This window comes from Musca autumnalis, unplaced genomic scaffold (assembly GCF_047663935.1).
Source record: "Musca autumnalis isolate F117 unplaced genomic scaffold, ASM4766393v1 scaffold_4, whole genome shotgun sequence".
Taxonomy (NCBI): Eukaryota; Metazoa; Arthropoda; class Insecta; order Diptera; family Muscidae; genus Musca; species Musca autumnalis.
Window position 1 is genome coordinate 59528096 of NW_027411977.1, and position 17099 is coordinate 59545194.

At 40.0% G+C, this 17099-nt stretch overlaps 1 protein-coding gene across 47 annotated transcripts in view; it reads left to right on the forward strand.

The window, feature by feature from the left end:
* The window catches only part of Mbs (Myosin binding subunit), a 304687-nt gene that overhangs the window by 199417 nt on the left and 88171 nt on the right, over nucleotides 1-17099 (forward strand). For 44 of the 47 annotated variants that reach the window (XM_073982195.1, XM_073982167.1, XM_073982168.1 and 41 more), the window contains 3 exons: nucleotides 11248-11377; nucleotides 11454-11825; nucleotides 12731-12840. The exons of the other annotated variants lie outside the window; for them this stretch is intronic. In XM_073982195.1, coding sequence (XP_073838296.1) covers nucleotides 11248-11377; nucleotides 11454-11825; nucleotides 12731-12840 — 612 coding nt within the window. The remainder of the gene's footprint in view (nucleotides 1-11247; nucleotides 11378-11453; nucleotides 11826-12730; nucleotides 12841-17099) is intronic. 47 annotated transcript variants of the gene reach the window in all.

Consider the following 17099-nt stretch of genomic DNA (forward strand, 5'->3'; position numbering starts at 1 on the left):
TATTGCTGCAGTCTGTTCAAGACAGACCTATCTCGCTTGGACCTGACAGTAATAACCCGTACATTGAATGTATGGGGTAGTCAGGTTTGGAACTACCGGGGTAGAGTTGCTGAACGTAAACATCCTGCCGCTTTTGGTAGGTCATAACCGTTTGGTTTTTGGGGATTTTAATGCACATTATGCATTGTGGCATTCTGTTCTCAGAAACGACCACCAGCTTAATATCTCTACGTTTTGCACGGTCAATGAGGACACCCCTACTACAATTAGCGGAGAGTGTCACAGAGACATAACCATTGTGGCTTCACAAATGACGTCACCTGGCAACCCTTAATTTCTCTTGGATCAAACCATCTCCCCATAATTGTCTCCATCAGTAGACCGCCTGATTTCATCACCTTTGAAAGCCGCACTTTCGTTAATCATGGGAAAGCTGATTGGCCCAGTTTCAGAGACTTCACTAATTACCGCTTCAGAGTTCTGCCCAATCCTTCTGACGTTCGCCATCTACCTACTGGTCTCAGCATAGGCGACGGGATTAGCAAATGAGCGTCATGAGCTTCGTCGGGCCAACCCCAATGATCCCAGTGTCTGGGAGCTGACACTGGAGGTTAACAGGTTGGTAGGCGATCATAAGCGGCACAATTGGTTAAATCTTCTGAAGAGATGCAGTATTAGAGCCGGTACAAGTGAATTGTGGGCAACGGTTAATTCACTCTCGAAACCTGGAAAGAAGGAAGATAGGACCTCAGTCACGTTTGGCGATGTTACGCTGACTGATCCGAATTGCGCAAGTTATTTGAATTGACAGTTTGTCGAACACCCAGGTGTGACGGGGCGAAGAAAATAACACTACGACGCATCAGATCTATTTATGCCTAGGATGAATCACCACAGTTTACAATGTATGATGTTCCGAATGTCATCAGGAACGCTAAATCAACCAAAGCATTGGAGCCTCAGGGAATCTCCATGGTAATGCTGAAACAGCTGGATGTGCCGGGTGTAGAGTATCTCAATAAAGTCCTCAACCTGTCGCCAGTCACACTCATACTTCCGGATGTTTGGAAAATGGGCAGGGTGGTGCTGCTACTGAAGCCATGCAAGGATACCAGCAAAGTTGAATCGTACCGCCCGATTTCGCTTTTGTCGCCTGTAGCAAAGACCCCTGAGGCCTTAGTCCTGCCGAACGTCAGAAATAGCTATCCAGTTGCCGATCATCAGCATGGATTACGTAAGCAGCACAGCACGACAACAGCTCTGCACGCCATCTCCACTCATATTTGTCGAGGATTCAACCAGAGAAAGCCGTGTGTTAGAACAGTGATGGTGGCGCTGTTTGAGGATATTAAGCAGACAACCCTCCGGCCAAGCTTGCAACGTTGGATAATCAATTATATGTGTGGACGCCAGTCGTACGTGGAATTCAGGAACTAGAAGTCCAAACCCCTTAAAGTGAATCAGTTAGTTCCCCAAGGTGGGGTGATACCTCCGGAAATGTTTAACCTCTACCTCTCCTGTTTTCCGCCCCCTCCAGAGGCCATCGATATCGTAACGTATGCGGATGATTGTACGATCCTGGCGTCAGGTACCTACCTTGATTGAATTTGTGAAAGACTGATTTCCTATTTGACCGATCTTACCTCCTTTTTCACGCGAGGAATATGCAGATATCCGCCACTCTATTCACCACATGCACGGCGCAGATGAGAAGAGAGTTGAATGTCGTGGTCGATGGTAGCAGAATTCCGACCACATACTTCCCCAAAATTCTAGGGGTCACATTCGACAGCACGTTCTTGTCGTCCGTGCATGCCGCAGCTATCTGCGACAAGCTGAAATGTAGGAACCAGGTCCTCAAGTCCCTAGCCGGCAGCACTTGGGACGCAGATTAAGAATATATGGACTTTCCCCTAAAAAACGTATACTGTCGTAATGGAGGCAGCGAATACAAGGAGTTACAAAAAGAAGCAAAACGATTTGAGAGCAGGCCTTAAACTGCACTTTCCACAAATTTTGTGTGGGAAGTACTCGAAGGAGCTGACCTATATAGTCCATAATCGAACCTGATCTATGTCCCGTAGAGATATTACGATACGAAAAGTATGGACCACATCGCTTACTCCCTTCAAGAATTATCGTGAGCACAATTTTTCCGAACATTTTCGAACTTTTGTGGGCGGAGGTACCTGGTCTATCTTCGAACATAAACCATGTTTGGACAAAATAATATTATGAATGCCAAATTTTAGACCGAATCTGCGGATCCGTTCGAGAGTTATAGTGCGCTCCAACCACCACACATGGTTTTTTACCATAAGGAGTGGACCGATAGAGTCCATATTGGAATCTCATCTCTGTCTGGTAGAAATTTCACGATGTGCAAAGTATGAACCAAATCGGTTACTCGCTTCAAGTGTTTCCGAACATTTTCGAACATTTGTGGGGGGGAGGTACCCCCCGATATGGCTCATCTTCGAAATTAAACAAAGTTTGGATAAAATATGACTATGTTCAAATTTTGGACCAAATTGGTTGATCAGTTCGAGAGTTATTGTGCTCTCAAGCCATTACATAGGGTGCTATAGGGATTTTTTACATTTTCGAGGCTGTTTTCTCAAGAAGTATCGACTTGTCCTGAAAAAGACTTTTACCCTCGTAATTGAGGCGGCGTATGCAAGTTGCTTCAACAAAAATCAAAGTGATTCGAAACCAGATCTGAAAGTATACTTATCCGAAATTTTATGTGGGAAGTACCCGAAGGATCAGATCAGGACAAATATAGTCCCTATTCGAACCTGATCTATATCTAGTGTATATATTAGGATGTGTAAAGTATGGACCAAATCGGCCACTCCCTTAAAGAATTTTCCGAACATTTTCGAACTTTTGAGTGTACCGTTATGACTCATCTTCGAACATAAACTAAGTTTGAATCAAATATTACTAACGCCAAATTTTGGACCAAACCAGCCAGACAGACAGACGGACAGACGGATATGGTTCAATCGACTCTAAATTGTCTGAAACACATTTCGTCCAAACATACTTGGGGTCTAAAAAGATTATCTTGATGAGACACATTTTGCCCGTATGAAAGTGTATATACCCTCGTTAGCATTAATGCTGAGGCTATAAAAACACTGTTACAACAACAACCCATAATAAAAATTTCAAACTAATCCGAGAGATGCCCCTAAACAACTTAATGTTGGTAATGTAGAACATTTCCGAAAAAAAATCAATAACCTTATCTCGTCAAGTATGGACTTTCCCATACGAAAAACTATATATCTTTGTTATCAGGATAGCAAGGACGACCTATAGTGAAAATTTCATACCAAAACTGAGAGGTGTCCCTAAACGACATTCTTCAAACCCTTAAAATCAACCAGTTTCAGCAGAAAATATTATTAGTTTATCCTCAAAATTTCAAATTTTTCTTTTCATTTTGTTGCATAATGTTTTTAGAGTTATTGAGAATTTTTTAGGTTATCTTTTTTGCCTTTTGAAATGTCTGCTCCTCTTGACGACAGACCTCCTCTGTCTGTCTAAGCCGCCAAGCTTAAGCTCTGACATCAGCCTTACTTTATCTTTTATCTAAATCACAGCCTACGGCACTTACATTTTCTTTATACAATACATAATTTCTTTTCATTTTCCGTTTCCGATTCTCATGCCAATTACTAATATCCGAATTACACGCCTCGTTAGTGTTCTATGTTTTGTGCCCTGTCTCTTTATGCTTCTTATATTTTGTTTTTGTGTTTATTTTATGTTTTTGCTTTCTTTACAAGCTTAACTTTATAGTATCTACTTTTACGTCTGTCTGTCTGTTGTAATCAAACACAGATCATTTGTCATTTTTCTCTCTCTATCACCTAAATGTTGCATTCCTTTAATTTATAAAAAAAAAAGAAAATTAGAAAATATTGATTTGTTTTACTTTGTAGTTTTATATTTCAATAGTAATTTTTAGTAAAAAGAAATGATTAGAAATTATTTCTTTGTTAAAATATTTGCTTTTCAGTTGCTTTTACCTTTTGGTAAAGTATTTTTTTATTAGAGCTTATAATATTTATGGAGCTTGAATGTCCTGAATTTAAATTTATTTACAATTTACCTTTATTATGTGACGTTTATGACAGGCCTCTTCAAATGTTTACCGAAACAGATGCAACACATGCATATCCACTCACATTTTGATATGCTTGCTTACGAGGGAGCAGTGGTTTACTTTTACAAACTCACGCTTACTCATGAACGACCAGTGAAAAAGCAATAATGGGAACAAGGGTTCTCAAGGTTCGACATATAAGAAAATGAAGCAACCGTACCGTCATTAATGATCTGTTTCTCTATGACGAATTGAAACTCAATTCCTTCGAATTAATACCTATTTCTATATCGAATTTAACTGTCAATTAGGATTGAACCTAAAAAGTCGCTATTTTGCCTCAGCTTTCAAAAGCTTTCAATATTCCCCATTTTGTTATTTGTTTAGAAAATATTTGGCTCTTCGAGGAATATTTTTGTGGAAGTCTATAAATCTGTAACGTCTCAATGTATTATTATTTATGGACCATATTATACATATTATTATAATACAAACAAACCATATATATTTTTCTACAAACATACCAGAAGGGGCAAGGGAGACTTCTCTCATATCAATGTGTGCACCCCGATTCATATTAGCTACTGTTTATGGCCGAGTCCGAACGGCGTGTCTTAAGACGTCACTTTGTGGAGAAGTTTTACATGGCTGAAATACTTAGGAAATGTCGCCAACATTACTGAGGGGTATTTTACCTCCGTTGAAAATGTTGATGTTGACTGGCCGGGGAATCGAACCCATGACCATACCATTGCACCATGGCGGCACCCAATTCCCCCCGATTCATATCAGCTTAATAATATGGGACCACCTACTGTTTATCGCCAAGTTCGAAAGGTGTGTCTGAACACACCACTTGTAGTGAAGTTTTCATGGTTGAGATATTTAGAAGATGTCGCCAACATTACGCTGAGGGGTATTTTTGCCACCGTTAGATGTTGCTTGACCTGGGAATCGAAAACGGTGGCACCTATTTTATGGCCAATATGTAGTAAAAACCTCTTTAAAAGCGGATTGTAGGAGCTTATTGTGTCCTAAGAAATTTTACTATGGGTCCCGGAATACACTAAACCTCGAAACTTCACCTCTCCGCCAGAAATACGTAGAAACAACAAGGTTTCTTTGTGTACGCCCCAACTACTCCCATCTAGCGACTTGAGGACTTTGTTCCGATTTCTCAGTTTGTCGCAGATAGCTGTGGTATGTGGGGATGACGTGTACATGTTGTCGAATGTTACCCCTAGAATCTTGGGGTAGTTAGTTGTGCTCATCTCCGCAGTCCATGTTGTGAACAGAGTGACCGTAGATTTAGTGGTGAATATTTGCATATTCCTCGCGTAAAAAAAGTTGGTAAGATCAGTCAAATAGAAGTTCAGCCTTGCACGAATGACATCAGCGAAGGTACTTGATGCCAATATCGTACACTCATCCACATACGTTACGATCTCAATGCTGTTTCGGAGATTTCACAACACCTTGGGGAACTCTCTATTTCACTCTACGTGACTTCGACATTTTGCGAAGTGTTTGACAGTATCAAAGACATTTGATAACTCGAGCGCCATCAACACTGTCCAATTATCATTTGGCGTGCAATGTTGTTGATCGGCAACTGGATAGCTATTTCTGACACTGGGGAGAAGTAAAGACACAAAAGTCTTGACAAAAGTGAATTCGGTCTGTACGATTGACCTTTGCTGGCATTCTTGCCTGGCTTCAGTAGCGGGACTACTCTGACCATTTTCCAAACTTCGGGTGCGATGTGGCTAGCCACCCACATCGCACGAGTTGAGAACTTTAGTGAGATAATCGACTCCTGGCACATCTGGCTGTTTCAGAATTACCATGGAGATTCCATCAGGGCCCAACGCTTTGGATTATTTACCGTTCCTGATGGCATTCGCAACATCATCCATTGTAAACTGTGGTGGTTCATCCTCGGCATGAAGAGATCTGATGCGACGTAACATTCTTCTCTTCGTCCTGTCACTCTCGAGCTAGTAACGTCTCCAAACGTGACTGAGGTCCTATCTTCCATCCCTCCAGGGCTCGAGAGTTAACCATTAACCATTGCCCACAATTCACTTATACCGGTCCCAATGTTGCAACTCTTCAGATGATTTAACCACTTGTTCCCGAACATCGGAAGGATTGGGCAGTTCTCTGAAGCGGTGATTGGTGAACTCTCTGAAACTCGGCCAATCAGCTTTCCCATGATTGGCGAATGTGCAGCGTTCAGAGGCGATGAAATTGGGTGGTCTGCTAATGGAGACAATTATGGGGAGATGGTCTGATCCAAGGGAAATGACGGGTTGTCACGTAACGTCATTTGACAGACCAGGTGACATGGTTATGTCAATCTGCTCAGCCAGCGCTGTAACCCTCTGGTCGTTTTCGAGGGCTGAATGCCATATCTCTTGATGCGCATTAAAGTCCCCCAGGACCAGACTATTATGACTTTCCCAAAGCGGGCTAATATGTGGCTCGCAATCAGAGATACGGCTATTCCTCGGCGGGATGTATATGTTCAGCAACTCTATCTCGGCAGTTCCATACATGACTTCTACCCCCATACATTCCATGTACTGGTCATTAGAGACAGGCTCAAGCGAGATAGTTCTGTGTTGAACAGATTGGTGCAATAGGAAAGCTGTGGTGAGATACTCAACTCCAGGCTTTTTAATCTGTTTTAGCATTACTATGGAGATTCCATCAGGGAATTAACGTCGATTGAAATACTTTGAGCACCTCTTTGGATTAGTCAGTGTAATGTCGCAAAGCGTGACTGAGGTCCTACCTTCCTTCTTGCCAGGGTTCGAGAATGACTTAACCGTTGCCCACAATGCACTTATTCCGGCTCCTATGTTGCAACTCTTCAGATGATCTACCTACTTCTTCCGCTAGTACTCACCGACCCACCTGTTAACTTCCAGTATCAGCTCCCTGAATCTGGGATCACTGGGTTTGGCACGACGAAGCTCATCACGCTCATTTGCTAGTCCCGTCAACTCTGCTAGGAAATTTGGTATCACTTCTGGTGTTATTCGAATATTTGACGAACACCTGCAGCAATGATTATGTCTCGGATCGTCTTTTCGAACTCTCTGAAACTAGGCCAATTAGCTTTCCCATGATTGATGATAGTGTGCTATTCAGAGGTGATGAAATCGAACGGTCTGCTTATGGAGACAATTATGGGGAGATGCTCTGACCCAAGTGATACCACGGGTTGCCAGGTTATCCCACTGCAGCGGGTTCTTTCGTAATGGATTGGCGCTAAGCCATAGTGTTTCGGCTAGCGGCTGCCAATCCAGCACCAACCCAATGCTTTTATGTAGGTTTCTATGCTGCTACAACAACAACATGGAGTTGCCAGGTATCGTCATTTGTCAGACCATGTGACACGATAGTTATATCTGACGAACTGTGGCACTCTCTGTTAATTCTGGCAGGAGTATCCTCATTGACCGTGTAAAATGCAGAGCTATCAATCTGTTCATCCAGCGCTATGCTACCCTGGTTATTACCTAGGACCGAATACAACAACTCATGATCAGCATTAAAGTCACCTAAGAACAGCTAATGCTGTGGCTGTAATCTGGAGTACAGCTATTTATCAGCGGGATGTATACGTTAGGCAACTCCGCACCTGACTGTTGCCCCACCGCATAAATTTGATGTGCGGATCAGGCTAAAGAAGGGTAGGTCTGTTTTGAACAGACTGGTACAGATATGTCGGTATTAACGTGGATACATACCTTTCGGTCTAACCCCAAGGTGCTCTCAACACCGGAGGTAGAAAATGAGTTCGCCAACACCCTCATCACCGAAGTGTGAGTACCAATTTGTTCCCACGAATTTGGTCGTGTTCACCGCCTTGGTTTGGGGCGGAGCCTATCTAACACTCCTGCTTTTCTGTGGGTCAGCCACCCCGTTGATAATGCAACTCCACATTTGAGCCAAAGCTCTACCCGCGATTTGGGTATAAACCACAGCCACCGCGATGCTCCCAACAGGGGCCTGCACCAAACTGCCGGGCTAGATCTTTGAGACCAGGGGCTCCTGACACCCGCGGTGACTTTTCCCAGACAAACAGGGCAATCATGAATAAAAATTCCGTGCGGAATCTGTACCCTTTCCCCAATTTCCAATTTTTTATTTCCAAATTTATATCCAATAAGGAAATATTTTTGTCGATTCGGCGAAAATATTCCATAACGAAGTGATTCTAGCAGTTTTCAACGTTTTTAAATATGGACTTTTTAAAGAATTTTGCATTTTAAAAATTTTCCGTGCGGAAAATTACGAGGGAACTATTCATGATTGCCCTGAAAAGTTCACCGGAGATGACTTTTCCTATACAAAAGTTCACCTGAGATGACTTTTCCCATATAAAAGTTCACCGGAGATGACTTTTCCTATACAAAAGTTCCCCGGAGATGACTTTTCCTATAAAAAAGTTCACCGGAGATGACTTTTCCAATACAAAAGTTCACCGGAGATGACTTTTCCCATACAAAAGTTCACCGGAGATGACTTTTCCCATACAAAAGTTCATCGGAGATGACTTTTCCTATACAAAAGTTCACCGGAGATGACTTTTCCCATACAAAAGTTCACCGGAGATGACTTTTCCCAAACAAAAGTTCACCGGACTCTTCCTATACAAAAGTTTGCCGAAGATGACTTTTCCAATACAAAAGTTCACCGAAGATGACTTTTCCCATACAAAAGTTCATCGGAGATGAGGCTTCGTAGTATAAAAATTACTACCAGTTGAATTCCAAATAATTCGGGACTGGTGACCCACAGAATAAAGTTCCAGCGAACTTCGTAGCCAATAAAACTACTACCAGTTGGACTCCAATGAGTCCGGGACTGGTAACCCACAGAATATAGCCTCTGCAAAACTTCGAAGTCAAAGACTACTACTGGTAGTAATACTACTACAAGTAGCCCAGTAGTGCGATTCTCCAACTAATTTTTTGAGTTAACAATTGTCGGTAAAATTAAAATGCTTATAATTTCGGTATTTACCGATGTTTTTCGGTAAGTTAGCGACGAATAAAAAGCAGTCGTAAAGTTCTACCGACAGCAAGAGTGTTGCCAACTTTTATTTTAAATTTTCATTCATAAATTTGCGTTTTAATTTTACCGATTTTTGTCGGTAACTCAAAAAATGTGGTAGAGAATCGCACTACAGGACTGGTACAATAGGAAATCTAACCCCCAACTCCATGTCTGGTGTGATCCTTCATCAGTACCTTGCAGCCATCTCAACGCTGTAAGCTGCACCCCCGCGACGGTGATATTTTTCCGACTACTGAAAAAATTGTAATTAGAATTGTGACCTTAAATCCCCGCATCGCTTCGAAATTGTTATCCATGACGCATCGGTCCACCTTTTTTGAAGAATGTTAAATAGACAATGTTTACTGTTTTTATTGGATTGTCATAATATATGTATAAGAATAGGTGAAATATGTCGATCTGTTTTTCACGAAATTTTTCAAGTTTTTTTAACTTATACCTCTATATTAGGCAGGCAGCTTTCTTGTGCTCGGGACTGCTATCGTCAGAAGCATATATTATCCAATGTTCTTTCCAGATTCCCAGCACAAAATCTGCTTACTTTCTGGTCTTCCAATAAATAATACAAGATTTGACTTTATGTGGCTATGGCCCGTTCTTGCATCTTGTCTTTAAAGTCAATTTTTATTATTCCTTACTTTAAGAAATGTAAGGAATAACGTTCACATTACCAGGGAAATTGTTATGTTTCGTAAAAATATGGCAATATCAAACAAAAATTTCTCTATACATCAAATTTACCCAAATGGGATTGGTTTATTTGAATGTGCTCTCAAATTGTTATTGCTTTCGATGCAGCATACTCTCGGGCGCACTTTAAATTTTAAAAGGAACACAAAGTTCCTTTTAGGTTTATCTGACACTTATTAAAGCAAACTTGTAAGAATAAAAAACGGGTTATCTGTTCGATACTGTCCAAAATTCAATTATATAAATTATATAATGACGGACCTAAGTCTATAAGATTTATCTGTTACTGAGTCCTGTTAAGACAGCACACTCGATAAATTTTCGATAACATCCCAGCAAAATGTTTGTAGCCAAAGAAGTAGTTAAATCATGAGTGCAAGTGATTCCGGACTACATCTTTTTACGTGAAAGAAGTCATGATTTTTACAAGGGCATGGTGCAGTGAGGATCCTGTCTAATTTACTTCTTAAGCACACATTTTGCATTAGTTCTTTGTAGTGAATAAATCACAACAACATATGATTCAACTACTTCTTTGGCTACAAACAAAGATGTAGTTCGAAATCACTTTTATTATTTTTTGTATACAAATTACTTTTTATGGATGCAAACATATTGCTGTTATTATAATTAACAAGAAACAAATTAAGTTCTTTGTCCTTTTAAGTTTTTTTTTTGCAAAATTTTGAAATTTCTAAAATGTGAAAAATTTATGAAATGGATTCAAATCGGACATTGTCAAAATGTGAAGAACGGACTGCATTTTTCATGACTCTGCGTGGACTGCTTCAAAAAAGCTATTCAATCACTACTTCACAAGGAACAACTTCAAATAAATTTTGCTGGGATGTATAAAAATGCATAATTTCCCTTTATTCCAAAACCGTATTTAAAGAAAACAGTTCTTGCTTACAAAACCTCTTTGGAACATTGGCTGAGTAAAACCTGGGATTTTTTAAGGCGTTGTGTTTTTATTTATTTTCTTTTAATTTTGGAAAAGGGTTTTTTTACTAAACAAAAAAAGAACTTGGTTACGGTATTTATAGAACAAGGCAACAAAAAATAGCTATGCAAATTTTAACTCAACACCACTGCTAAAAATGGGTTTGCAATTATCCAAGTAGATTAGATTAATGCCAACAAACAATATTAAACCAATCTAAACAAATAAAACAACAATTATTAACAAGCAAAACAAATCAGCATTCAAAAAAAAACATAATACAAATTTATACCAAAATATTTATTTCTTTGTAATACAAAAAACACGACAATCTCACTCAAACACACATTCTAACAAACATATATTTTGTACTCATTTTATTCAACTACAACAACAACAAAAACAGTTTAAACTAGAGGATGCCAATGCTGGCAATACATATCCACCGACCAATAGCACCATTATACCAAGTGCTCCAGCGGTAATTGCTGCTGCCAATTCCATGTCACAGCGAAGAATAAATAATGTGAATGCAAGTGAGTAGAAAAACAATCCTATACAGTCCCCTTAGGCATATATTTTTTTAATGATCTCCAACTCCTCTTTTTGCAGTTTCTTCATCAAACACATCATTGAATTCGATTGGTAGACCCGTTTCGGCACCACCGATTAGTAATTTAAGCAACACCTCAAACACCAACACCTCCTCCTCAGCATCATCATCAACAAACAATACCACCAGTTCCATTACCAGCGGCAGCAGCAATCTAAAGAGTGATGACAAAACAACTGATAATAGTTCCACAACCAATAACACCACCACGACAAGCAGTAGTGGAATTGGTTCATCATATTCAGCACGTCGTGCTAGTGCCAATACATCTACAACCGCCTTAAATCCTGAATCGTCATCAACATCATCATCTGTGGCCGCCACAACAGCCGCAACCACCTCCACAAGTCTTAGCAATAACGATGATAAAGGTAAGTTAAGAATTTTTCTTAAAGTATATATGGGGATTTCTGAGTGAAATCGGACACTTTTTCAAGATAAGGTTTTTGATTTTCTTTATTTTTTGCTGTGGTGATGCTGCTGATTAACAAAACATTTTAGTATATTTTAAAATTTTTTTGACTAATGGTTCCAGAGATATCGCGCCTTGAAAAGGTCAAATTTTGTAAAAAATACATGCAAAGAAATACTCATAACTTCTTTAATATTGGTCCAATTTGAAAAAATCTTTTTTTGTATGTTTTGTTGTTTTATCAGCTATTAAATAAAAAATAGCAAAAAAACTTGCACAGAACTTGGACAAAGGTATTAAGGAAAAATTGAATTGACAAATTTTAAAAAATTCAGAAAAAATAGTAATCTTCCGAATCCCATTACCATATAGGACTTAAAATTTTTGTAATTGAACGTAGTTTAATACAAAAAAATTTAAAGAAAATCGAAGGGGTCGAACATCTTTAAAAATTGATTTTAAATATTAAATCGCGAAAATAGCATCCAAGCCCACTGTGCAAGTTTTTTTTTGCTATTTTTTATTTAGCTGATAAAACAACAAAACATACAAAAAAAGATTTTTTCCATTTGGACCAATATTAAAGAAGTTATGAGTATTTCTTTGCATGTAGTTTTTACAGAATTTGACTTTTTCAATGCGCGATATCTCTGGAACCGTTAGTCAAAAAAAATCTGAAAATATACAAAAATGTTTTGTTAATCAGCAGTATCACCACAGCAAAAAATAACGGAAATCAAAAACCTCATCTTGAAAAAGTGTCCGATTTCACTCAGAAATCCCCATATACAAATACAAATGTATAATAAATTGAGAATAAATTCAAATAACCATATTTTCCTTCATTCCATACTTTCCGTCCAGATAATGATAAGGAAAATGATAATCGTAGTGCTTTGGCCACACAAGCCGTTATACAACGAAGAAGAAAACCAAAACGTCGCTCAACTGGTGTTGTACATATCGATATGGATGTAAGTAGAACAAGTTTACAAGTTTTTTAAGAATTAGAAAAAGGCATTAGGATTAGGATCTGCTGTTGTACATAATCTTAAGGTAGAAATTTGGGAAAATATATAAATTTTTAGGACTTAATATAATCAACATATATTTGTCAAGAAAACAAGTACAAAAAGTATCAGTCGGCTTTGCCGACAGAGATATATCCTCGGCCTGTGTGAATTGAAACGTCCATCTATTGACAATATTAAATCTACGGATTAGGGATTTTGTGGCCCTTTTTGTAATTTGCTGACAAAAAATGTATTTGGTTTGAAGCTCAAAAGTTTTGCGGAGATTGTACGTGAAGGAATGGATTGACTTTGTCCAATTTAATAGGGAGATCTTATTTTGGGAGTCATTCCTCTTGATAGACATTGTGCCCACCAGTCATTTCTGTTGGCCTGAAAGCATGGACTTGCACAAAAAAAAAAAACATAATATCGAGCGTTTTTACAACTTTCGGGCTATTTTATTTATTTATTTATTTCATTACTCAGGAAGTATGGATTTGCCCCTGAAAAAGCTTGTACCGTCGTAATGGCAGCGAATAAATGTTGTTACAACAAAGATCAAAGCGATTTGATTGCAGGTCTTAAACTGCATTATTTCGAAATCTTGTGTGTGAGGTACCCGAAGGAGTTGACATATAAAGCCGATTTTCGAACCTAAACTATGTCTTGTAGAAATATAACTCAAAGTATGGACCAAATCGGTTAGCGTGTGCATCATTTTAGTGAAAAGTTTTGAACTTTTGTGGGGGAGGTACCTAAAGGAGTTGTTGTTGTTGTAACAGTGTTTATTATTATGTTTGTGTGTGTTCGTTCTTCTGTTCAATCTGGCTCTGGGTCTATCTCCAGTTCCAGGAAAGTGTCTGCTTCGATGGAATGTAGCCACATATCCACTGGAGTTAGATGAGTAGGATTGGCTGGGCAGTTGAAAAGGTGTTTTGTGTCGTGCGGGCCCATGCCGCATACTCGGCAGATGTCTTGTACGGTGCGGTCGATTTCCGCCCAATAAGAATTTAGGCAACTGCAATATCCCGAGCGTAGTTGAACCAAAACTACTGTAGTTTGTCGTGACTGCTGACAGTCCTCAGCTGCGATATATAGGGGATGTATTTCGAGGACTTTATTCACACTATATATATGCTTATGACCTTAGCAACTGCATCCGTGTGAATACTATTTAAACCTGCTTGACATGCCTGTTGATCTAAGGGTTCTCTCCTATATTGTTGGACCTCCTCCCTCTCTTGAGCATAAATATCCTTCCTGATATACCTGAATGTGTCGGGCCTAGCCAGCAGATGGTGATTGGGATGGCTCTCACGGTAACACCCAAGCAAGTACTGCAACGAAAGCATCTCATTGTGTTGCTTTACTGGAAGAATCTTTGCCTCCTCATGTAGATGGTCCACTGAAGACTTGAGGAGGCACCCTGTTGCTGTTCTCAGGGCGGCATTCTGGCAGGTTTGAATCTTTTTCCAATTCGTATCACATAATCCCTGGAACCAAACTGGCGCCGCATAGCTTACCATAGAACGACCTATCGAGTTATATGTGGTCAACAAGGTTTCTTTATCAGCACCCCAATTGCTGCCGTCTAGGCACTTGAGGACCTTGTTCCTACTTTTCAGTTTGTAGCAGATAGATGTGGCGTGCGCGCACAACTTGAAAGTAGTGTCGAATGTGACTCCTAGAATTTTGTATTTTGTGGTCGGAATTCTGCTACCGTCGACCACTACATATAATTCTCTTTCAAACTGCGCTATCCATGTGGTGAACAGAGTGGCTGTTGATTTTGTGGCGGAAATCTTCATATTCCTCGAATGAAAAAAGGTGGTAAGATCGGTTAAATAGTTGTTCAGTCTCTGATACGGGGTTTGGACTTCTTGTTCCTGAATTCCACGTACGACTGGTGTCCACACACATAATTGACTACCCTACGTTTCAAGCTTGGCTGGAGGGTTGTCTGCTCAATGTCCTCAAACAGCGTGGAGTGCCTGACTGATATGGTTCATCTTCGAACTTTAACTAAATTGGGACAAAATATTACGATGGCCCAATGATGGCCCAACCTCAGATCCGTTGAGAGTTATCGTGCGCTCCAACCACTATACTTGATGCCTTTGTTTTTTCACAACTTCGGGTTATTTCCTCAGTATGTATAGACTTTCCCCTGAAAAACTTGTACTGTCGTAATGGGGACAGCAAATACAAGTTGTTACAACAAAAATTAAAGCGATTCGAGGGCAGTTCCTAAAATGAACTTTGCCGAAATTTTGTGTGGGAGGTATAGTAAGGACTGGACCGATAAAGTCTATATTTGAACCTCATCTATGTCTGGTAGAAATTTCACGATGTGTAAAGTATGGACCAATTTTTCCGAACATTTTCGAACTTTTGTGGAGGGAGATACATGAAGCAGTGGACCGATATCTTCGAACTTAAACTAAGTTTGGACAAAATATTACGAAAGTCAAATTTTAGACTAAATCGGTTCATCCGTTCGAGAGTTATCATGCGCACCAGCCAGCCAGACATACGGACGGACATTGCTAAATCGACACCAAATTGTCTGAAATGGAATACTTAGGGCCTAAAACAATTATTTCGATGAGGCACATTTTGCCCGTATGACCTAGTTCGCATAAATGCCGAGGAATGTAGTTTTTTTTTTTTTGCAAGTCCTCACTTTTTGAATGTGAATGACATTGGTCCCAACATTACACATCGTAAAATTTCTTCCAATTTTACAACCAGTTGCAAGATGTGTTATGTCGTTTCATGCGTTTGGGTACCTCTTGTACAAAATTTCAACACCTTTACACTTTAATCCAGTTAAAGGTCACTGCTCCGATCGCTTTGAAATTTTAATAGTAGTCAGTCTTTGTGGTCTCGACTACAACAATAAATATTTTTTTTAGAAGTGTCCTAGATATGGGCCCCGATCATGATTTACTGTATTCCGTCACTTGGCGGTTAACTTTCCCTTTCTGACCTTTTTCAATCGACAATAATTTTGAACGAAAAAAAAAACGAAAAATGTCACAGAACATTCTCTGTCTAATCATACCGATGTTCAAATAACAGAAATGAATTTACGACACAAATCACAGCTGCAGCCACTCGGCATATGGAAATTGATGTCCATCCAATCCTCGACATGATGAACTTTATCATACGAATGAAAATGAGTGAAGTACTACTGAAGTACTGACCGTTTTCCGGTCAGCGGCTGCCATATCGTTTTTTGTTGGGAGCAGCATATCCCTGAATGTCTGCTCCGGATTCTTCTGATTTGCGGCGGGACTGAGGAAAACCTTGGACCAATATGGATGTGCTCCTCATCCACCACACTCAAGTTTCGGTGCGATCCAATAGAAGTCGGGAGAGTGTGCACTTTAGTGGACGCTTTGGATCCGTCCATGTGAGGGACTATGTTGCAAAATTCTGCGATAGCAGAGGAAGTCGTCGTCTTCGTCGCCAGAATACGAGACTTCTTCGAAGCCGTCTCCTAAAATCAACCGCATAAGTAGGACTTAACATCGGTAGTTGCTGTTCCAATTCCTGAAAATATATCCCTTTTGCAATATAATTGCAATGTACTCCGAAGTAAAATCGAGGAATAGTGGACTTCATGAGTCGGCGGTGCAGGAAACCTAGCTCAACAACAACTGTAGTTTACCTCGTTGTGATGATTACAACATAGGATCGCACCAGAAGTGGAGGTGGAGGAACTAGCTTTACTGTTGCACCAGGCTGTTCTATACAGACCTATGCATCTCGTTTGGCTTGGCTGTAATGATTCTTCCATGGAATGTTTGAAGGTAGCAGTCAGGTGTGGAACTGTCGAGGTAAAGTTGTTTAACCCATACACCCTGCCATACCTCAGGTTTTAAGCCCAAAGTTAGCGCCGTTTTTGAAAGGTGATAACCGACTGACCTTTAGGGGACTTAAATGCACATCATGAGTTGTGACATTCTGTTCTAGACAATAACCAATGAAAAAGCCCCTATCAAAATTAGCGGCAGTTTGCCAGACATAACCATCGAGTCACCTGGTCTGCAAATGATCGCGATGAGCTTCGTCGTGCCAACCCCAGTCTATGGTCACTGGGGTTAGCACGACGATGCTCAACAGGGCGCTGACACTGGAAATTAAAACGTTGGTCTGTTAGCATAAGCGAAACAAGTGTTAAAATCAACTGATGAGTTGCAACATTGGATTGG